This window comes from Humulus lupulus, chromosome 1 (assembly GCF_963169125.1).
Source record: "Humulus lupulus chromosome 1, drHumLupu1.1, whole genome shotgun sequence".
NCBI lineage: Eukaryota > Viridiplantae > Streptophyta > Magnoliopsida > Rosales > Cannabaceae > Humulus > Humulus lupulus.
Window position 1 is genome coordinate 55,325,128 of NC_084793.1, and position 23,019 is coordinate 55,348,146.

General features: G+C 43.3%; 1 protein-coding gene across 1 annotated transcript; it reads right to left on the reverse strand.

Annotated features, from left to right (window-relative positions):
- Positions 1-558: 558 nt before the first annotated feature.
- Positions 559-3,607, reverse strand: LOC133792714 (U-box domain-containing protein 15-like). The gene is made up of 4 exons (XM_062230621.1): positions 3,143-3,607; positions 2,912-3,028; positions 2,086-2,508; positions 559-1,878 (listed from the first exon to the last, which is right to left on the reverse strand). Exons 1-4 carry the CDS (start codon positions 3,479-3,481, stop codon positions 820-822), a joined length of 1,938 nt encoding a protein of 645 aa, XP_062086605.1. The 5' UTR covers positions 3,482-3,607; the 3' UTR covers positions 559-819.
- Between the last annotated feature and the right edge of the window lie 19,412 nt (positions 3,608-23,019).

The window sequence follows — 23,019 nt, forward strand, 5'->3', positions numbered from 1 at the left end:
TTCATTTTCAAGGGTGGACCATAGTATCGTACTAAACAGATCATGCTATTGAGAAAAATATAGTGTTTATAAGATTATGATTTTGGGAGTGAAAAATGTGATTTACAAAAAATAAAGCTTCTTAAGAAGCACTTACCATTGCATCTTAATGTCAGGTGTGATTTTAGATATTATTTTGATAGTGTATAGTCAAAGATAATAATACCATAGAGAAAATAACCGTGCAGTAATCAAAAGAATTTTTTTATTGAAACCCAAATTCAATTATCCTTTTTAATGTTATTTTATATTTATAAAAATGATAACTAAATTTTGGGCACAAGTTTGAGTCTTCCTAATATTATTCTGAAAAATGTGTACTCCTAAGAAATTTCAAAAAAAAATTACAATATATCCCAAAATTGGAAGGAATTACACCAATTTTTTTATGTAATAGAAAAACATTATGCATCGTTAATGTATCGTAACTGTATCATTTTGAGTGGGGAAGTTTTGCCTTCAAAATGATAACTTCAGATGATGATAAACAAACATCCTAATATGTATTTTATACATATATAAAAAAGAAGAAGAAGCTCACAGTGAGTTTCATAAATATTGAGATTGTAGCTATGTACAAAGACAAAACTTCTTTTGAAGCTGTTCTGGTTCTTAATGGTCAGAAAAAAAATAGGACACAACATCAACTTCAAATTATGTACTTCCTAATGATTTTTTTTGTCTTTCTAATAACAAAAAAAAAATCCAATAGAATCTCCATAGAGAACAATTTTATAGAGAAACACATGGCCCTTTTCTGATTCATGTTAAATTTTTTAATCAAGGAATGTGTTCGCACTTACTCATGTGCTGCAAAAGGGAGTTTGCTTTCCTCTGAGCTCTATTTGTTCCAGACCTTGCAAGCTCCACCAAAGGTTCATACACACCATACTGCAGTGCAGCCAATATGAAGGAAGAATTATTCAAACCCAACTCTAAAAGAACAGATGTAGCACATTCTTTGTTCTTAGGAGTTCCCGTTTGAATAATTCTAACGAGCGTTTCGATGAAGGACAGCCTTCCTATCTCACTTCGTCCTTCAGGATGTGATGCAAGAAGTTGGATGATTGAAAGAGCTTCATCGACCATACCCAAGTTCTTATCCTCAAGAAGATGTAGTAATGGTGGTATTATGCCAGCCTTAATGACTCTGGACTTATTAGCTTGGTTTAAAGACAAGTTAAACAAAGCAGTAGCTGCATCTTTCTTACCTCTAATTGTCCCACTCCCCAAAAGCTCCACTAATGGAGGGATTCCATTCAAATTCCCCACAAGTAATTTGTTTTCATCAAGCATAGATAAGCTAAACAATGCTGCTGCGGAATTCTCTTTAGCTTGACCATTTCCTTTCTGCAAGACTTCAATTATGGCCGGTATGGCACCTTCTCTGGATATGAGTCTTTTGTTTGCCTCATCAATCGACAAGTTCAGAAGGGCTGTGACGGTTTGTTCTTGGATCTCAGAATCCGAATAGGACAAGAGCTGAACCAAAGGTGGGATTCCTCCACTGCTGGCAATCAAAATTCTGTTCTCTGGATTCTCTTTGGAGAGCATACGTATCTTCACAATGGCCTCTCTCCGCACATCAAGATGACAAGAGTAGAGATCTTGGACTAAGGAGGAGATTTCCTCAATGATTTCGGCAGAACAACCAAAAGGAGGGTGTATCACAGGATCTTTCCTGGGAAGTTCAAAGTTGTTCTGCTCACACCACTGCCTAATCACATTCTTGAGAGCGAAATTTGGCGCTAATGATAAATGATCCAATGTCTGTCCAGTTTTTGGGCATGATCTACGATTTGAAAACAGCCACTTCTCTATGCTTGCTCTTTCATAAGTCTTTAAGAAATGAAAAAACAGGGAAAAAAGTTTTATCTCAGCTGTATGCCATAATTAATTAATCATTAAAAGATTACTTTCAACTAAACATTTCTGGCTACTTTTCTCTTAACTAAGTCTTCAGTGTTCGGCATGTATTATATTGACCAAGTCATTAAACGTAGTCAATTACTAGAATGGTCATGAAAGTAGTTAAGACTAGCTTACCTGCCCACTTGCAACAATAACAGGATCAGTCATGATCTCCAACGTGATTGGACAAAGAAATTCATGTGGAATCAACGAAGTTGGACACCTCTGAAGAGTTTTGGAGACTGGATTATCAATCAAAAGAGCCTCATCAATCCCTGCAAGGGTCTTAAACTTGTTCAAAAGATCAGTCATCTGCTGAAGGCTTTCAGAGTTCTGTCGTCTCCTCTTCAGAAGTTTTTTAACGGCAGATGTTTCTTCTTTCAGGTCAGCAACAGTATGCAGTTCTAACTTGCTTGCTAGTCTTTCTAGTATCGCACAATCGGCATTTCGATCATCTTTTTTCTTAGAGAACACAACCATCAAATCCATTGCTAGCTCCATATCTTGTGTGTCAGTTCTTCTCCTTGCTCTCTTAAGTTGTGTATGCATCAACTCAACCTGATGTAAATCCACCAAACACAGAAGTAAAATCTCTACTTTCATCCTTAAAATACCATTACCTCTAAACAGGACACTTTAAAATTTTCCTTTCAATAATGAAACTGTCAGAGTATTTTGAGATAGATAAAGTTCATGGCACAATCATTTAGTATGAATGCTAACTAAAACAAGAGTCTTTCTCCTAAGAGAGAGACAAATACCAAAATGTGAGTCCCACTACCTACTCATTAAAGAAGATTATGACTCAAAAACACTTGACAAAGGGTCATCTTATTATATTCTGCAGATTGCAGCTTTCTGACAAGGAATTTAAGTAAATAAATTAAAGCTAAATATTTATATATATATATAATAAAAACACCAAAAGAAGTGGAATAATTAAAAAAAAAAAAAAAAAAACCTGTTCTTTAACTTCAACTGAGATTCCAAGCTCATCATAAGGCATTTCATCTAAAGCTTGATTTAATTTGTCATAGACGGCAAGAAATCTCCCCATCACAGCTTCACTCTCTAGTGCCTAATTATTCATTAAAAAAATCAATAAAATCGATAAACATCACATCAAAAGAAAAATACCCAGTTGCCAAATTCGCATCTACATCACCAAAAAAATAAAATTAGATATACTGACCAAGTAAATCTTGCTTCCATAGTTACAATCCTTTAACAACTTCTTAGCCGGAAGAAGTGCAGTCTTCAAATTGACCAAACCATTCAGAGCCTGAGCAGAAATCAATGTAGTGTCGTTTTCTCTAATCTCTTCCAAAAGTGGCACTAAAAGCTGCAGTCTTCTGACCAAGCTCAGGCATTGCTTCCTTGTCGTTTTCCGGTACCCGGAATACGATCCAACGGTTTCGATCAATCCCATCAGTTCCACAACGACGTCGTTCTCATCGCCGACGCCACCACCACCACTAGCGTGGTTTGATCTGACGACCACATTTCTCCGCTTCTGTTCTCCCTCCTCCATTTTCTTATCCAACCCTCTCTGTCTCTCTCTGTAAGGCTTAAAGCTGTTGCCTCCAGCTTTAGTAGTAGTAGTAGTTACTAAAAAGAATATCGTCTTTAACGATTTTAACAATTAAGATTTTTTTTCTTCTTCTTCTAATTTTTAAGAGAAAGTAAAAAATAAATATAAAAAAAATATATTAATGACGACGATAGGTCAGTAATATAGTTACATTTTTTTGGTTTTTGTCACACATATATATTATATTTTTAATTTAATTTGCTGGATGGCATTTTGGCGGGTTCTGTTGTTGGTAAAAAAAAAAGAAGAAAGTATTTTGAAAAACAGTTGATTGTGTTTGTGTGACACATAACATTATATATTATAATAATATATATAGATTAGAGAGAGATATATATCTAGGACGGTTTCACGCGGTTTATTGACAATGAGACGCGTCTTCACGTGTGACTTTTTTTTATTGCTTTGCGTCGTGTTTGTGGCTTTTGGGTCCCATTTGTTTTGAGGTCTCTAATTTTGGCTCATGGCATGGGTCCCACCTTCTCAGTCTCACACACTAATATATCATATATGTATTTTTTTTCCTAAAGTGATTTTGGGGACAAGCTAATCTGAATAAACGGAGCTTGTGATTTAAGTTAAAACGGCTGTCATTTCGGTTTTAAGCCGTGTAAAGTAAATCACGCTCTAATTTGGTCATAAATATATGGCCATTGTACCAAGTCATTTTTTATTTTTAATTTTTTTAATTGAGAAATAATAAAAAATTTAGTGTCCAAAAGTGAGGTGGTAACAAGTTTTTAAACTTTTCCTTCAAAAAAAATAATAATAAGTTTTTAAACTCAAATTATGTATTTTCTATATAAATACGAAACATTTCGAATAAATTTTCAGGTGATATGTTTAATAATATCCTCTATTTTATGTATATGAAATATTTAACAGGAATCTCAAATATGTTATATGAAAAATTTAATAAGGATCTCAAATATGTTATTTTGTATAATTTTGACTATAATACATATTTTATTAAATTTCTTACTCTCTCTCACATGCACTCAATTTTTGTCATCTATATCAAAAATTTAAGACTTTAAATATGCTATATATGTAGATCTTGATGAAAAAATATTAAGATTAAAAAAAATCAACTAAGACGGACATTTAAGCAAAAAGTTATGACACCAAAAATTTTGTCATATTTCAGCGCAGAACATCGATATAGCATTGATGTACCATTGATTTTGTATCATTTTTGCCAAAAATCAAGTTTTTATAATTACATCACAAAAGCATCGAAACACTATCAATTTTGCATAGAAAAAATATTGTTTTGGCAAAAAAAAAAACCAAGTTTTCAAGATTGCATCAATTTTACATCGAATTTGCACAATTTTGGCCAAAGAATCAATTTTTGTGAATGCACCGCAATTGTATCGAAGAAACATCAAAATAGCATCGTTTTCATTATTATTTTTTTGTACAAAAACAATGTTATTTCGATGCAATTGCGATGCATTCACAAAAATTTATTTTTTGGCAAAAATCGATGCAAATTCAATAGAAAATCGATGCAATCTTGAAAACTTGGTTTTTTTTTTTTGTCAAAACGATATTTTTTTCGATGCAAAATTGATGGTGTTTCGATGCTTTTTCGATGCTCTTGCGATACAATTATGAAAACTTGATTTTTTGCCAAAATAATAGAAAATCGATGGTACATCGATGCTATATCGATTATCTACGCTGAAATTTGACGAAAATTTTTGTTAGCCATAACTTTTTGCTTAAATGTCCGTTTTAGTTTTTTTTTTAATCTTAGTATTTTTTCGAGATCTACGCGTTAAGCATATTTAAAGTCTTAAAATTTTGATGCAGAACACAAAAATTAATCAGTGGTGCATATTAATAGAATGAGTGTTTATGAAAATAGTATTTTTTGTCCAAATCATAGTTTGAGGCACGTTAATAGAAGGAGTGTTTAAGTTGGCATATTAAAAAAGTTTTTCCAAACATAATTACATCACTCTTTTAGTTGTACACTTTGGCATGAGTTTTCCCACGTGAAATTTGTAAAGATTTGTTTTTATTTTATTTTAAGGATTTGTAAATATAATTATTAGTAGTTTCAAGCATATTACTTAAGGCACCACCAACTAAGTGAATACCACAATTAATAATGTATTAATACATTTTTTTTCCCGAGGGATTGTTTTCTTTGACATATTCAGACCATCTTTAATAAATGTGCCAATTATAGCAGGCAAATATTATACTTAGTGTTATCCCTATTTCCCCCGGGACACGTGGCAAGACACAATTGATCTGTGGGATTTTTCTCAGAGATCAAAGGCCCAGCCTAAGCCCAATGGATCGGAAAGGAGAAAGTCCTAGTGGCCCAGTCGTCAATAAGCCCGACATTGTTCGATGGACGCCACCATACCGAGGGAATCGGGACCAAGATGCGAGTCCGAACTCATCTTCCCAGTCCCAACCTAATGGTACCGTCCGGGATGCGAGTAGGGGTGGCAGGTTGTTAATAATATAAGTTTTATTATTATGTAAGGGTAGTTTAGTTTTTTAGCCTCTCATTATTTTGGCTATATATTTTGTTGCTCTTGTACTCTTATTTTCATCTCTTTTGACATAATGAAAACCTAGCCTCCATTTTGATTCTCTCTCAAATCTCCTTTGTCTATTTTGCAAAATTATCATGGTATCAGAGCAATATTCTTGAGTACCCTCGATTTGGTTGCGCTAGGATTATAATCTCGGTGATCAAACTTTGCAGAACAGTTGGATCTTTGGGATGCCAACAATTCGAAAATCATCACTTGGATCAACAACTCGGTTCAACAATCAATCAGTATCCAATTGGCGAAATATGAGACGGTGAAGGAAGTTTGGGAGCACTTGGAAAGGGTGTATACACAGTCTAATTTTGCAAAGCAGTATCAGTTGGAGATTAACATTCGGGCCCTTCAACAGAATAGCATGAACGGTCAGGAATTTTATTCTGCTATGTCTAATCTGTGGGATCAGCTTGCTTTGACTGAATCAGCGGAGTTACGGGCATTTTCCCCTTACATTGCTCGGCGAGACGCACAACGTCTAGTTCATTTTTTGATGGCTCTTCGAGATGAGTTTGAAGGTCTTCGTGGCACAATCCTGCATCGCAATCCTCTTCCGTCGGTTGATTCAGTGGTTAATGAGTTGTTAGCAGAAGAGATTCGCTTGAAGTCTCGTGTTAATAAAGGGGGGGCGGAAAAGGGGATTCTTCCTTCTCCGAATCCCTCTGTCTTTGCAGTTCCTCATCGGCCAGCCTCCAACAATCAACACAAGACTCAAGCCAAGGTTGGCTACGACGAATGCAGTTTTTGCAAGAAAAAGGGACACCGGAAGGCTCAATGTCCCAAATTGTTGAACAGGGCGCAATCACCGAATCAGTCTCCTCACTGGAAATCTGGAAACCAACCTCATCGACCTCTTCACTCTATGTCTTCAAACATGGGAGCTATTGTTCCACCTGCAGATTCTGGAAGCACTCCTAGTACCTCTATTGCTACACTCACAGAGCAGTTTCAGAAGTTCATTGCCTCGCAGCCACACGCCATGTCAGCCTCCTCACACATAGGTTTGCCTTCTAGTAATACACCAGCTATATCTTCCTCTATATGTGTCCTTGATTCTGGAGCTTCACATCATATGTCACCTAATTCCAATTCCTTCTTGTCCATTAAATCAGCACCCTCTGTATCTGTCATGACCGCTGATGGTATTCCCATGCCATTAGCAGGGATTGGCTCGATTTGCACTCTAAAAATGTCATTCTCTGATGTATATCATATTCCAAATCTTACTTTGAATCTTGTCTCTGTTGGTCAATTATGTGACTCTGGTTTCTCAGTTATTTTCTCTAATTCTTGTTGTTATGTGCAGGATCCTCGTTCCAAGAAGCTGATTGGGACAGGCCGTAGGCAGGGGGGCTTTACATTTTAGATGAGGTGAGAGTTCATGATGTTGCAGCTTCTAGTGTCGATTTGTCTTCATTTCGTTTAAGTTCGTCTTCGTCTAGTTTTTATTTATGGCATTCTCGTCTTGGACATGTATCTGGTTCACGTTTAAAGTACTTAGCTTCCACAGGAGCATTAGGAAAGTTACAAACCCATGATATTTCAGATTGTTGTGGTTACAAATTGGCAAAATTTTCTGCTTTACCTTTTTATAAGAGTGTTTCTGTTTCTCTTTCACTTTTTGATTTAATTCACTCTGATGTGTGGGGGCCATCACCCATTCTAACAAAAGGTGGATCACGTTACTATGTCTCTTTTATTGATGATTATACTCGTTTTTCTTGGGTCCATCTTATGAAACATCGTTCTGATTTCCTCGCGATTTATCATATGTTTTGTGCTTTTGTTAAAACTCAACATAATGCTGTTATCAAATGTTTTCGATGTGATCTGGGTGGTGAATATACCTCCAATCGTTTCTCTGAATTGCTTGCTTTAGATGGTACCTTACATCAAACCTCTTGTACCGATACACCAGAGCAAAATGGGGTTGCCGAAAGAAAACACAGACACATTGTTGAAATTGCTCGTTCTCTCTTATTGTCTGCTTATGTTCCTAGTGAGTTATGGGGGGAAGTCATTCTGACTGCAGTTCATTCAATCAATAGAATTCTATCATCTGTCACTTCAGGTCTGTCTCCCTTTGAAAAACCTTATGGTCACGCTCCTGATTATTCTTCATTGAGAGTCTTTGGTTCCACATGTTTTGTTCTCCGTCCTCATGTTGAACGTAGTAAGCTTACTTCTCGTTCCGCTCTTTGTGTATTTCTTGGTTATGGTGAAGGTTAAAAAGGATATCGATGTTATGATCCTGTTAGTCAAAAACTCTATGTTTCTCGTCATGTTGTGTTTCTTGAGCATATACCTTTCTACTCTATTCCATCGGACACCCCCAATCTACACAAATATGATCTCACTCGTATTGATCCATTTGATTCTTGTACTGTTGATACTCTTAACTCTGCAGATGTCGGTTCTCAGCCTGTCGAAGTCGCTTCTGTCCCTACTACTGCCCAAGATGCTTTTGAGATTATGGATCCTGCTCCTCCTCCTCGCTACCCTCAAAGAATTCGTAAGTCCTTACAGTTACCTGATTTTGTCTACTCCATTTATTCTGATTCTTTCTCTTCTTTTTTGACTTATATTCACCAACTCTCTGAGCCCTCTTCCTATAAAGAGGCTATTCTTGACCCTCTTTGGCAGCAGGCAATGGCTGAAGAACTCTCTGCGTTGTACAAGACAGGTACTTGGGATATTGTTCCTCTTCCTGTGGGGAAGCGTGCTATTGGTTCCCGTTGGGTTTACAAGATCAAGACTAAGTCTGATGGGTCAGTAGAGCGGTACAAAGCTCGTTTGGTTGCTAAAGGCTTTGCTCAGGAGTATGGGATGGATTATGAGGAAACTTTCGCTCCAGTTTCCGAACATACCACTATTCGTACTCTCATTGCTGTTGCGTCTGCTCGACAGTGGTCCATTTCTCAAATGGACGTTAAATATGCCTTCTTGAATGGGACTCTTCAAGAAGAAGTTTACATGGTTCCTCCACCAGGTGTTCCTCATAATTTAGGAGAAGTTTTCAGATTGAAGAAGGCTCTTTATGGGCTTAAACAAGCTCCCCGAGCCTGGTTTGAAAAAATTTCCATCGTGATTACTTCTCTTGGCTTCCACCCCAGTGCACATGATTCAGCTCTCTTTGTTAGGTGTACTTCTTCTGGCCGCACTTTACTCTCTTTATATGTTGATGATATGATTATCACCGGTGATGATGCGAATGGGATAACAGAGTTGAAAACGCACTTGACTCGTGAATTTGAGATGAAAGATTTCGGTTCCCTACGGTACTTTTTAGGGATAGAAGTAGCTTACTCTCCTCGTGGCTATCTTCTTTCTCAATCTAAGTACATTGCTGATATTCTCGATCAGGCTCGTCTCTCTGATGCTCGCACTATTGATACCCCTCTTAAGCTTAATGCCAGGTATTCTTCATCTGATGGTGTTGCCTTGTCAGACCCCTCTCTATATCGCACTCTGGTTGGTAGCTTAGTGTACCTTACTATCACCAGACCAGACATCGCTTATGCAGTTCACATTGTTAGTCAGTTTGTTGCATCTCCCACTACCGTTCATTGGGCAGCTGTGCTTCGTATTCTTCGATATCTTCGGGGAACTCAATTTCAGAGTCTGCTTTTTCCATCTACGTCTACTTTAGAGTTACGTGCCTACTCAGATGCAGATTGGGGTGGTGATTGTACTGATCGCAAATCTACCACTGGTTTTTGTATATTTTTGGGAGATTCTCTTATTTCTTGGAAGAGTAAAAAACAGACCGTTGTCTCTCGATTGTCTACAGAAGCAGAATATCGTGCCATGGCCTCCACTACTGCTGAAATTGTTTGGTTGCATTGGTTACTTGCTGATATGGGTGTTATTCTCTCAGATCCCACTCCAATGCATTGTGACAATGTTAGTGCTATTCAGATTACTCGCAACTCCGTTTTTCATGAGCGCACGAAACATATTGAGATAGATTGTCATCTTACTCGTCACCACTATCAGAATGGGACCATCACTTTACCATTTGTCACTTCCGCTATGCAGATTGCCGACTTGTTTACAAAGGCTCATACTATTTCTCGTTTTCGTTTCTTAGTTAGCAAACTCTCGATGCTTCCCACAAATGCATCGTGAGTTTGAGAGGGGATGTTAATAATATAAGTTTTATTATTATGTAAGGGTAGTTTAGTCTTTTAGCCTCTCATTATTTTGGCTATATATTTTGTTGCTCTTGTACTCTTATTTTCATCTCTTTTGACATAATGAAAACCTAGCCTCCATTTTGATTCTCTCTCAAATCTCCTTTGTCTATTTTGCAAAATTATCAGCAGGCTCAACAGTCTGAGAACACAGCCTTGTCAAGAATGAACCCGAGCCCTGGTAAACGAACCAGGGTCCCGGTGAATGGACCAGAATGTTAGTTAAGGAACCCGGACCAGGCATCCGTTAGGGCATGATTGATCTTCCCTAACGCTGACACATTCCCAAGAACACGAAATTTGGTCTCCTCAACTAACCTACAGAAGAGGTTACATACGGAATGTACACTGTTATCGGGAAACAGTATTGTCACTACTCTAACAGATCCTATCCCCAGGATCTCCTTAGAAGCCCACGCGGACCAGTCTGAGGCTACGCACTGTTGTCACCTGTAAAGCTTGGTTATGCCCAAACTAGCCCAATGGGCCCTGATTAATGTATATTATCTAGCGAAATCCTTTGTATTAAGCCTCCATTAGCGAGCAAACCATGGTTACATCTCTATTGAACCCGGATTAGTTCGGCCCAAGCCCATAGCACCCAACTGCCTATAAATAGGACCAGTTGTGCACTGTAAAGGAGATCCCAAAAATTTTGGTAAGCAATTACTCTTCTTAAACTTGCAGAAAACTCCATTGCTAAAAGCTCTCTAAGCTGAAATACAACCGACTCATGGACTAAGGCTCAATAACGCCCCAACCACGTAAAAATCTTTCTTGTGTATTTTAAATCCTTTCTTTTTAGCTCTCTTATCTTTCATAATTCTAGTTTCCGAAAAACTTGGTAAACATTTTGGTTCTTTTATTGAGAGCCGAAGGAAGCTTGAGTTAATCTTGATCGTCTGCAACAATGGTGAACACCAAGCACACCATATTTGATCCCGCTCACCAACAACAGCAAGGAAATGAAGAACCATTGCCCAATCAACCATTCCCTCAGGACCAACCTAAGGAAACACCCTATCAAGAGCCTCTGCCTGAAGACTCTCAGAACATTGAGGATGGGGCTAACTACGACCAGGGTTACTACGAACAAGACGAAGAGAATGAGGGGGAATATCCAGATTACAATGCCGAAGATGTTAGTCCTGAAGACATGAATCCCGAACAGGAGAACCCAGAAGTGGTCCGTCTGAGACAGCAATTCCTGGATCAGGAAGCCAGGATAGCTGAACAGAAAGAGGCTACCTACCAGATGCAAGAGTCCTTCTTGGCTCTTAAAGCCTTCATTGCTGCCCAAGGATTATTAGCCAATCATCCACCCATTCCGCCTATGGGAACACAGCCGTCGGTCCCACCAGTTAGGTCCGGCGTACCTAAGAACACGAGCTCGATCCCTCCTCCGGGACCATACCCCAGAAACGGCCCGTCGAATCCTGCTCAAGAAAAAGGAAAAGCCAAGATGGTTGATCCTGTGGGAAAAGCAAACCCACAAAAGAAAACTCATCCCGTTCCAAAAACTGGGGCCAACCCAAGGCAGTTCCCTAGGAAAGAACGGATGCCTCTTTCCCAGGACGAAATCATCCGATCAATCCACAAGGGAAGCGCTCGGAGGGTGTCAAGCCCCAGACTGTCCCTAGACAAACTAAACAGGAATGACGTTTCCATCCCAGTGCCTCAGTGAATAAGAATCATAAAGGACGCCAAAGATCCAGAAGACATCAGTTCGGGAGACGACACTTCTCAGATAGACTTGCGCGATGGCCTAAATGCCCGAAAGGAATGAGCTCACAAGGAAAAGATTTTCCCCCGAGGGGGCGACCTGAGGAATAACCTCAACGACAAGAGGAACGAAAGACTCCCCCTGGATGATGGAATGGCCAAACAATTCATGGAACAGTTGGCCGCATTAAAGAAGGTCACGAAAACAAGAAGGAGGAGGCTCTGATTCCGAAGAGGAAGAAAGGAGTCGTGCGCTAAACACATCCTAGATGTGGTATTGCCAAAAGGGTTCAAGATGTCGAGACTACTCGCATACACCGGGAACATAGACCCCAGGGACCACTTGTCCTGCTACAACCACCTGATGACCGTAGCTCACGTCTGTGGCAACGGAAAATGCTTGTGTTTCTCAATCACTCTGGTCGGACCCACAGAAGAGTGGTGGAAGAGACTTAAATTGAAACCAATCCAATCCTAGTCCGGATTGCAATCGACATTCCGTAAACAATTTGTGGCCGCCATGAAGATGGACATGCAGATTATTGCACTAGCCAATGTCAAGCAGCATCCCACAGAGACCCTCAGGGCCTATATCCAACGCTTCACAGAGGAAGCCTCGAAGACCAAAGTGGAAGATGGGCAGCGCCTGGTGGCGCTCCAGTCTGGGATCAGGGTCGGATCCCCTCTCTAGGACGATATGCAGCGCAGCAAGGTAGCCACCCTCGAAGAATTCATCAGGAGGGCATAAGGTTTTATCAACTGGGTGGCAGCCAACAACCTAGTCGAGTGCCCAGACCTTTCCCGTATAAGGGGTGCAGTGCCCCGTAAACCATTATTCGTCACCCCCAACGGTGCTCGGATCCTCTGGTACCCATGGGATGACATTCGTAACCCCGATGGTTTATGGTCCCACTTCAACGGGGTACGTGCCAGCACAATCTGCCCCATTCACCGGATACAACATGGTGTCGGTCGGATACAATGCCGCCCCCGGCGGAGCCCTCCCGTCTCAAGTCGGGGGAACAAAGGCGAGCGTGAACTCCTACGACCCTGGGTGCACCTAGATCGTACCGACCTCCCCAGGGAGGGTACACTACAGGTCCGGGAGCATAGGCCCCTCAGGGGGCCCCGATTGTGCAGGCACCCGGACCCGGAATGCCATATCCTCCCGGAACCGCACCTCCGCGGATAGATGGTCATGTGGCCACCATATCAGGAGGGTCGCATCTGGGAGGATCGTCCTGGAATGATCAGAAATGCTACCTTAGCGAACTCGACCATGACCATGAGGTATGTGCCTTGGTCCAAACTCTGGCCCAACGCCCAAAGTTGATGAACTTGCCTATCACTTTCACGGAAGAGGACACTCGAAACATCCACTTCCCGCATAATGATTTTTTGGTCATCGATGCCAAAATCTCCAACTAAATGGTGTCTAGAGTGTTGGTGGATGACAAGAGCTTCATCAATGTGCTGTTCAAGCCAGCCTTCACTGTAATCGGCTTGACTGAGGCAGATCTAGCCTCATGCCCAACACAGATCTATGGCTTTAATGGGGACTCATTTCTCCTGATGGGGAAGATCCAACTGCATGTAACATTGGGGAACGAGATTCAGGGCTCGTTCAAGTTTTGCACGTTTGTAGTAGTGGATTGCCCCATCACTTACAATGTTATCTTCGGCCATCCCGCATTGGTCGAGTTCGGCGCCATCACCTCCATCCGTCGCCTCTGCATGAAATTCCCATGCAATAATGGAGGAGTGGGAACTGTCCGGGGAGATCAGAAGAGCGCCCGGAAGTGCTATCACATCTCTGCCCGACCAATTTACATGGTCCGTGAAGAGCCTCTTGAAGAGGAGAACGCTAACACAATCCCACCTCTGCCACCAGCACGGAGGGTGATTTGGAAGGAAGACGAATCGGATCCACGGATAGGAGCAGACATGGCACTAGAACCCATGGAGGAAATAAAATAGGTGTGCATTAGTGATAGTGACCCAACCAAAGTTATCCATGTTGGAAGGAACCTGAATTTAGAGGTCAGGTTTTCCATTATTTCCCGGGTCAGAGAGAACCAAGACGTCTTTGCCTGGTCTCACTCGGATATGACCGGAATCGAGCGCAACGTCATATGTCACGCCCTGAACATTGACGTGAATGCAACTCTAGTCTGGTAGAAGCAGAGACCTCTAGGGGTAGAGAGGGAGGAGGCCCTCATATTGGAAGTTGAGAAGTTGTCCTCAATCAACTTCATTCGGGAGGCCTTGTATCCCATTTGGCTGGCCAATCCAGTGTTGGTGTCAAAGCCGAATGGGACATGGAGAACTTGCATCGACTTCACCGACCTTAACAAGGGCTATCCAAAAGACTATTTCCCTCTACCCCGGATCGACCAGATGGTAGATGCAACGTCCGGGTACAAGATATTAAGCTTCATGGATGCCTACTCCGGTTACAACCAAATCTCAATGCACGTAGCGGACCAGGAACACACCAATTTCCAGACAGGCAATGGCGTGTACTGCTACATTACCATGCCCTTCGGGCTCAAGAACGTCGGAGCCACTTATCAAAGGCTGGTCAATAGGATGTTCCGGACCCAATTGAGAAGGAACATGGAGGTCTACATAGATGGCATGATGGTCAAGTCCAGGGCCTCGAAGGGACACACGGATGATCTGGGAGAGGCGTTTGCTATCATTCGAAAGTATGGGATGAAGCTAAACCCCAAAAAATGCACATTTGGCGTGGCATCTGGGACGTTCCTAGGCTTCATAGTAAGCTCCAAGGGAATAGAAGCCAACTCGAACAAGATCAAAGCGCTGATAAAAATGCTTTCTCCACGGAAGCACAAAGATGTTCAGAGCCTGATGGGAAGGATAGTGGCCCTAAGCCGCTTCGTCTCAAAGTCTATGGCAAGTGCATCCCATTCTTCAATATTCTTCGCGGAAGCCAGAGGTTCGAATGGACGACCGAGTGTGAAGAGGCCTTCTAGAAGTTGAAAGAACATCTAGCCCAAGCACCAATCTTGTCGATAATACCTATACCTGGCCGTGTTGGAACACGCCGTCAGCGTCGCGTTAGTACGAGAAGAGGGAAAGGTCTAGCTCCCGGTCTATTATGTGAGAAAAAGGTTGCTGGGCACAGAGTCTGGATACCCATTAATCGAAAAACTGACATTTTTCTTACTGATCGCGTCCAGGAAGTTGAGACCTTACTTTCAGGATCACGCCATTAAGGTATTGACAAACCATCTCCTATGACAAGTATTACAAAAGCCCGAATCATCGGGAAGACTACTAAAGTGGGCCATGGAGCTTAGTTACTTCGACATAGCATATGTTCCTAGGATTTCCATCAAGGGGCAGGTCCTGGCCGACTTCATTGTGAAATGTACCGGGATCACCGAAGACGAAGAACCCGTCGACCCCGTCACCCCTATATGGAAGATCTTTGTAGATGGACCCTTGAATGAAAATGGGGTCGAGGCCAGGATCATCTTAATATCCCCCCAAGGCTATCAGTTACAAAGTGCCCTACGCTTCCAGTTCAGAGCATCGAACAACGAAGCCGAGCACAAGGCCATGTTAGCCGGATTGTGTTTGGCCCGAGAGGTAGGGGCAGCAAGTATAGAAGTCTACAGCGACTCCTAATTGGTGGTCAGGAAAATTTCAGGGAAATATCAAACAAAGGGGGAAAGGATGGCCGCCTACGTAATGCGAACCTGAGAGCTACTCCAATCCTTAAAAAAATATCTCATCTGCCAAATCCCTAGGGAACATAATGTGTTTGCAGACACATGAGCAAAGTTGGCCATGGATGCTGAAGTAGAGCTCTCTAGGCTTGTCCCAATCAACCATCTTCCGCACCTAGTATTCAGGCCTTCGCAATCAACGCCATAGATTATTACATGTCCTGGATGAGCCCTCTCATCCATTACCTAACCACAAGGGGGTTGCCCACAGATAGGGAGACTGCCAGGAAACTTCAGTACCAGGCTCCCAGATACATCATGATGGATGGAAAAATCTATCGTAGGGGGTTGTCCATGCCATATCTCCGATGCGTGTCCGGGACAGAAATGAGTGCAATCGTGCACGAAGTGTATGAAGGTTTCTGTGGAGATCACACAGCCGAACTCAGATTGTCCAAGAAAATCCTAAGGCATGGATATTTCTTGCCAATGATGAAGAAGGATTGTGTTGATTACGTATGCAAATGTGAATAGTGCCAAAGGTACACGAAGATCCCGCAAGCCCCTCCAATGGAAATAACTCTGATGACCAGTCCCTGGCCTTTTGCAATGTGGGGAATCAATTTGGTATGATCGCCCCCGACGGGGAAAGGTGGTGTAAAATATGCCATCGTGGTCGCCAACCATTACACCAAGTGGGTTGAGGCGGAACCAATGAGAACCATCACCTCCAAAAAGGCCCTGGACTTCGTCATCAATAACATTGTGTGCCGATACAGCCTCCTTCACAAAATCATGTCCGACAACGGGAAGCAATTTGATAGCGCTCACTTAACAGACTTCTATGAAAGACATGGCATCATCAAAAGCTTCTCTGCAGTCGCAAGGCCTCAAGTAAACGGGAAAATAGAGGTCGTGAACAAGATTTTGAAGGGGACATTAAAGAAGAAACTACAAGCCTACAAGAGCAAGTGGTCGGAAGAACTGCCCTGCATCCTATGGGCATACCGGACCACGGAAAGAACATCTACCAGACATACTCCCTACTCAATGTTGTACGGATGTGAAGTAGTCATCCTAGTAGAAACGACAGTCCCATCTCACAAACGAGACACATATGATCCCGTCCAGAACCACGCCTTACTCCAAGAATCCTTAGATCTCATTGAAGAGATCTGGGAAGAGTCTCAGGTTTAGTTGAAGATGTATCAGGAAAAGATCGCCATACACTTTAACTCTACTGTTAAGAGCCAAAAATTTGAAATCGGTGATCTAGTCCTCAGAAGAGTCTTCCCTGCAACCCAAGATCCAGGAGTGGGGGTTCTAGGACCAAACTAGGAAGGACCCTATGAAATCCAAAATGAAGTATGTCCGGGAACGTATTGCTTTAGGCAACTAGAAGGAACAGAGGTCCCAAGGGCCTAGAATGCAGAACACCTCCGCTAGTACTATCAGTAGTCGGGAGGGTTTGATTCTATTCTTTCTTATTTTTTCTTTTTAAAAATGTATGCCCCAGTGCAATTTCTTACTTAATAAAAATGGTGTGTCCAAAACATCATAAAGACATATTGTAAAGAAATAAAAGTCTGCATCTGTCTTCATTCTTTTTCACACTAACAAGTAACCCAAGACTACAATCTTCGATCACTTGGGGGGTATGACCATCTATATGAGCCAGTCCAGCAATAAAAACAAAACAGGATGGAAAACGCAGAGTTTATTCCTAATTTGGACCGTATAGACTGGGGGTAGCAAAACCTAAATCCCAACCCAATAGGACCTACGCCTCAAGCCCAATCCTAACCCGGACATACATGGTCCGAGGGGGGGAGGTATAAAACCCAATAGGATGTACGACTCAAGCCCGGTCCTAACTCAGACATGCATGGTCCGGGGGTACATGACCAAAATTGGTTGACCTAGCGAGGGTCCCAAATAATCAAATCCCATTTCATGTTTCCTCTATAATGGCCTAGAACCATTGGAACATGAGTCGTAGGGCTAAGTTGTTTAAAATTAGACTCATAAATGGCCCAGGTCGTTAGAACTTGACCCCTAGGTTCAAAATAAGCTAATCAACTAATTTCTGATGGTCCAGACCATTGGAACCTGAACACTAGAGTCAGGGCAAATAAACCAGACGTTAGTTATTAACTCCCTAGTGGTCAAGGGCGTTGGAACCTGAACATCAGGATTAAAGTGAGTTAACTAATTAAGTCATTTCTAAAAAAAATCTCTAACAGTCTAAGCCGTTAGAGCCTGAACTATAAAATCAGAGTAAAAAAAAGTAAGCTATATTGATAAGTCTGAAACGGTCCACGTCGTCAAGACCCGAACATGGGTCCCAAGACAGACTAAATGCCTTCTATGACATTTCCCTAGTGGTGACGGCCGTTTGAACCAAGACCCAACATTCGACCCATGTTCATGCAGAGTGGTAAAAGACTTAGTGAATTTTGAGGAAAAATAGATGAATGAAAAATGGAAATCATAGCGCATAAGGTAAAACCAATATATAAGTATAAATGATAAAAATTGTCATGGACGTATCCACGTCCATAAAATTAATACTTGTTCAAACAAAAAGAAAAAAAATCCCTCATTCCAACATAAAGGCCCAGGCCTAGGCTTCCCCCTGATCCCAGACATCCGAGATAGTTTCATCTTGCTCGTCCCCGGATAGAAGCTCCACATCGACTTTCTCCTTGGCCTCAAATTCAACCTTCTTCACAGTCAGGTCTGGGTAGATGAGGAGGTTCAAGTTCTTGTCCTGGATCCAGGCATTATAAATGGCCTCGTCAAAGGTGGCCTCCAGCAAGGCATCAGCCTGCTCCTTCGCTTGGCGAGCCTCCTCGTTCCGCTTTATCTCTAGCTGGAGCAGGCTATCCAGGGCCTGAATCTGGGACTCGAGGGTTGCAACCTTCTCCCGATCTTGGTGAGATTGGGCCTCAGCTGCCTCCAGGAGGGCCTTGGTTGACACCTCTGAGCCTCAAACACAAAGCAGCTCCGCCTTCAGGTTGTCCACCAACTTATTGTGGTCGGCGTCCTTCCTGGACAAAGTTTATTCATGCTGGGCTTGAATTCGGGTGGCCTCCTCATGGTTAGCCTGAATTCGAGTTGCCTCTTTGCCCAGGGCCTCCCTAGCGGCTTCCTGCTAGTTAACAGCCCACTCCAGTTAGGCAGTCTCCAACTTCATTGCTATCTCTGCCACCAAATTCACGTTCTTGTGGCCCATCAAGGCATCCTGGAACAAGCTAAAGTTAGAGAACATATATGAGTACGGAAAATTGAAAGAATATACGGAGATATAAATTACCACGGTGGCCTGGTGACGAATGGCCTAGGAGATGAACAGGGCATCCTGGCTGGCCAAGGTGGCGTACTGCTTCAACTGAAGGGTAGACATAGTCGTTCCCACCTGGGCCAGCAGGTACGCAGCTAGTGGAGCTGTATCCTGCCCCAACTTAGGTCGGAACCCTATCTCAGCTATGAACCAGTCCATAATCTGTTGGGGAGCGCTGAAGGCATACGGACGCTCAGGAAACTCCACCTTCCATTGGACAGTCAAGGCCCGGTACACCTCCTCCCACCTGTCCCGTCCATCCTCCCAAGCCCGGGACACCATTCTTGTCCTCTCCTTCTAGAGGACTAGGTCCCCTTCCTAGGGGAGTGCTGGATTAATGGGAAGCCTGGGAGAATCCGGGGCCTCCTGTGTAACGATGAGGCTTTCCCCGGAGGAGTGATCCTTGGTTGGGGCAAGCTCCTTGGTCCTGACCCTATTGGCCCACTTCGGGGACTCGTCAATGGGTGAGTCCACCACCCTCTTCTCTGCCTTTCCACTTTCAGAAGGCTCATGCTCCAAGTCGATAACCAGGAGAGGAGCGGGCGGGAACAGGATTGCTTCGGTGCGCACCGTCAGGAGGACAATTACGACCAAAGCCCTGTCACAAACCTCTGGGTCTGGCCTCGAATCCCTGAGGATCAGATCCATCACTTTCTTTTCGGGCTGGCCCTTGGCGGCCCGCTTCGCCGAAGCCTTGGCCACGGCCGCCTTAGCCTCGATCATCTCTTTCATTTTGGCCATGAGATTAGACATGTCTAGGTCACCTGAAATAAACAGAAAAATTAATCAGCAAAGCATATAAAGGGGGACGGAAGTCAAAAATCAAAGAAAATATTAAGGTCTAAAGTCCTCCGGGACGAACCCTTATCTAAAGAACATGCATAACTCAACTCCCCTAGGGCGAAAGAATGAATGCGATCCCCCATGTCGTCAGGTCCAAAAAGTTACCGTATTGTAAAAACTCGGAGGAATACATGAGGGTTGACGTATCTAGGACAATGGGGCAAGGAAGCCCCACTTCTCTGACGGCTTCGATCAGGTAGTCTCGATACAACTGCCTATCCCTAACTAAGTCCTCAAAATGAGGAGCATAAGTTAAAAGCAAAGGCGAGTTACCTTGCCCCGAGATGCTAGCTCTGGGAGCCCCAGTATTCAGTTAAGCCCCCTTGATAAGGGCGTCCAGCTCTTCAGACACGACCCTCTCCGCTTGCCAGGCTTGCTCCTTTTTTTTCTTCTACGCGTCCGCCCGGGCCGTGGCCTCTACGGCCTCGATGTGGACGAGGGCCAACTCCTCCCTCAGGGAAGGGTCCCTCTTGCACTGCAGCCCCTGGAAGCTAGGGGCATCTATAGTTTGGTTAGCGGCGAGCATCCCAACCATTCGAAGATTATCCGTGGTCACAAAGCCCCCCACGCCTAGCTTCTCCATGCTTAGGGTGGCATAGTACTTCTTGCGATCAAGGATTGATTTGGTGAGGAGAGTCTGGGCATACGGTCCTGTGTTTCCAGGAATGTGAGTGGGGAGCAGACAAAACAAAAGGAAACTAAAAGAGTCAAGAGGAAAAACAACTTACCCACGCACTAGAAATCCAACACCAACATGGGGTTCTTCTCCAAGAGGAACCGGATGTCATGAACCAGTAGTGTCTGACATCTGCGGGGGTTGCTTCCAGGTGCTGAATGAAGCCGGGTAATTTCTGCGGGGCTTCAGTCTGTATAATACGTCCTAGGTCTTGTCCTTAGCATTAAGCTACGACTCCAGCTTGTAATAGTATAACACCTTTGCAGGGGTGGACGCCGGGATCTCCTTCGACGTGCAAAAGATGCGCCATCCCGCTAGCAGCTTGTACGCCTGGGGCAGGAGTTGGAATGGTGCAATCCCCACGAACTTTAGGAATTGTGCGAAATAGTTGTGAAGCGGGAGCGTAGCTCCTGCACTGATATGGCCTACACTCTAGGCCCCGAACTCACCAACGTTGGTATGAGCCTTATCTTCCCTCCGGGCCAGCCGGTTGTAGAAGAGTCCGGGAGTCGATTCCACTCCCAAATGCTTCTCCAGGGCATGCAGCATCCAGGAGTTCCGAAACTCGTTTCTCTCCTCGTACATCTCCCATCTGTTACTCGTGGAAGGCTTATGCCCTTCCAGGACGATAGGGCCCAACTACATGTAGTCTTTCGGGTGAAGGGTGATGCCATGGCTCATAATCAGGGACCTGGGAGCAACAAAGGAAACAAAAACCAAGTAGTTAGCACCAAAACCCAAAAAAAATTGGTTAAGGTACGGGGGTTCTCCTAAAACTACTTTGAGAAGTCCCCTCCGGACCAGATCCGGGATCAATGGAGATCCCAAGAACCTTGGTCGGGAACTAGGGATTTTTCTCTAACTTTTCCGAATTAATCTTGGAACGTCCGAAGTGATCTAAGACAACCATACCAGAGATTACCTATGCAATCTACATCTTAACCCTACATCATTCAGCCTAGGACCACCCTACACGGCGGTCACGACCCTAACAGTCCTTTGGTCGCAGAGGAACCATTACAAAAAAAAAAAAGGAAATGAACAGACGAAAGAGACCAAAAAACTTACTGTGAGGTACTGGGTCTGAAAATTGTAAGGTCTCTGGCGACAGGGTCGGCAGGATCTCATCTTTGAATTGAAGAAGGCGATGTAAAAGTTCATCAACTGGTTGAACTGGGACCGAATCGTTTAAGGGCTGTGAAGAAAAAGGCCATGTCGGAAACAAACAAGAACGGAAATGGAGCAGTCGTCGAAAAAGTTCCCCGACAAATTCGGACATAAAAAGCTCTCGTTTAGCTCTGAATGTTTGAAAGGTGTAAACTTGGAAATGAAATTGTGGGGGTAATTCTAGTGCAAAAACCCCTACTTGATCTAACGGTTCAAAATGACTATCCTTATCTAATGGTCCCGGATAACGCAGAGGCTTGAATTAGCCCTATCAAGTACCAGATCGTGGATTTGCCAATTCACGATCCGCGCCCACTTGATCCAACGGTCCACATTAAGAAATTTTCAAGAATATCCCCATCCAACAGCCCCATATGGTGCAGAGGCATTAAACAGCCCACTTGAGTACCCTATCAACATCTCTCATGCAAACGGGACGCTTCGGAAATCACGCTGACACCCATCGGTCACTGTGACAATCAAAAGATTCTTTCCAGATCTGTAAGGCGCGAGTGGTATAGACACACCAATTAGTGGGGGACACGTGTGTAAAACATGGGGACTTCAAAAGGACGGGGGTCACCCAAGTGGCCCCTACGTAAATGAACCTGTCTTCTAGGAAACAACCCAGGCTAGTGGGATTTGATAAGGGATAATGATGCAAATCTCCTCCATGCAAGATTGGCCGAGTGGCCCCCACGAAAATGAACCCGTCTCCTAGAAAACAAACCGGGATATTTGGATTTGATCCGGGAGAATGAGGCAAGTCTCCACTATGCAAACACGGATGGAGACTTGGGGGGTAAATGTTATCCCTGTTCCCCCCCCCCCCCCCGACACGTGGCAAGACACAATTGATCCGTGGGCTTTCTCTCAGAGATCAAAGGCCCAGCTTAAGCCAAATGGACCGGGAAGGAGAAAGTCCTAGTGGCCCAGTCGTCAATAAGCCCGAAATTTTTCGATGGACGCCACCATACTGAGGGAATCGTGACTAAGATGTGAGCCCAAACTCATCTTCCCCATCCCAACCTAATGGTATCGTCCGGGATGCGAGTAGGGGTGGCAAGCTCAACAATCTGAGAACACACCCTTGTCAAGAATGAACCCGAGCCCTGGTAAACGAACCAGGGTCCCGGTGAATGGACCGGGATGTTAGTAAAGGAACCCGGATCAAGCGTCCGGATAGGGCAGGATTGATCTTCCCTAACACTGACACATTCCCAAGTAACACAGAATTTTGTCTCCTCAACTAACCTACAGAAGAGG

Coding starts and splice junctions, on each gene's coding strand:
- LOC133792714 (XM_062230621.1), bottom strand. CDS start 3,481: ATGGAGGAGGGAGAACAGAAGCGGAGAAATGTGGTCGTCAGATCAAAC. Junction 2,509..2,911: donor CAGTTGAAGTTAAAGAACAG/GTTTTTTTTTTT, acceptor GATTTACATCAG/GTTGAGTTGATGCATACACA. Junction 1,879..2,085: donor TTATTGTTGCAAGTGGGCAG/GTAAGCTAGTCT, acceptor CATTTCTTAAAG/ACTTATGAAAGAGCAAGCAT.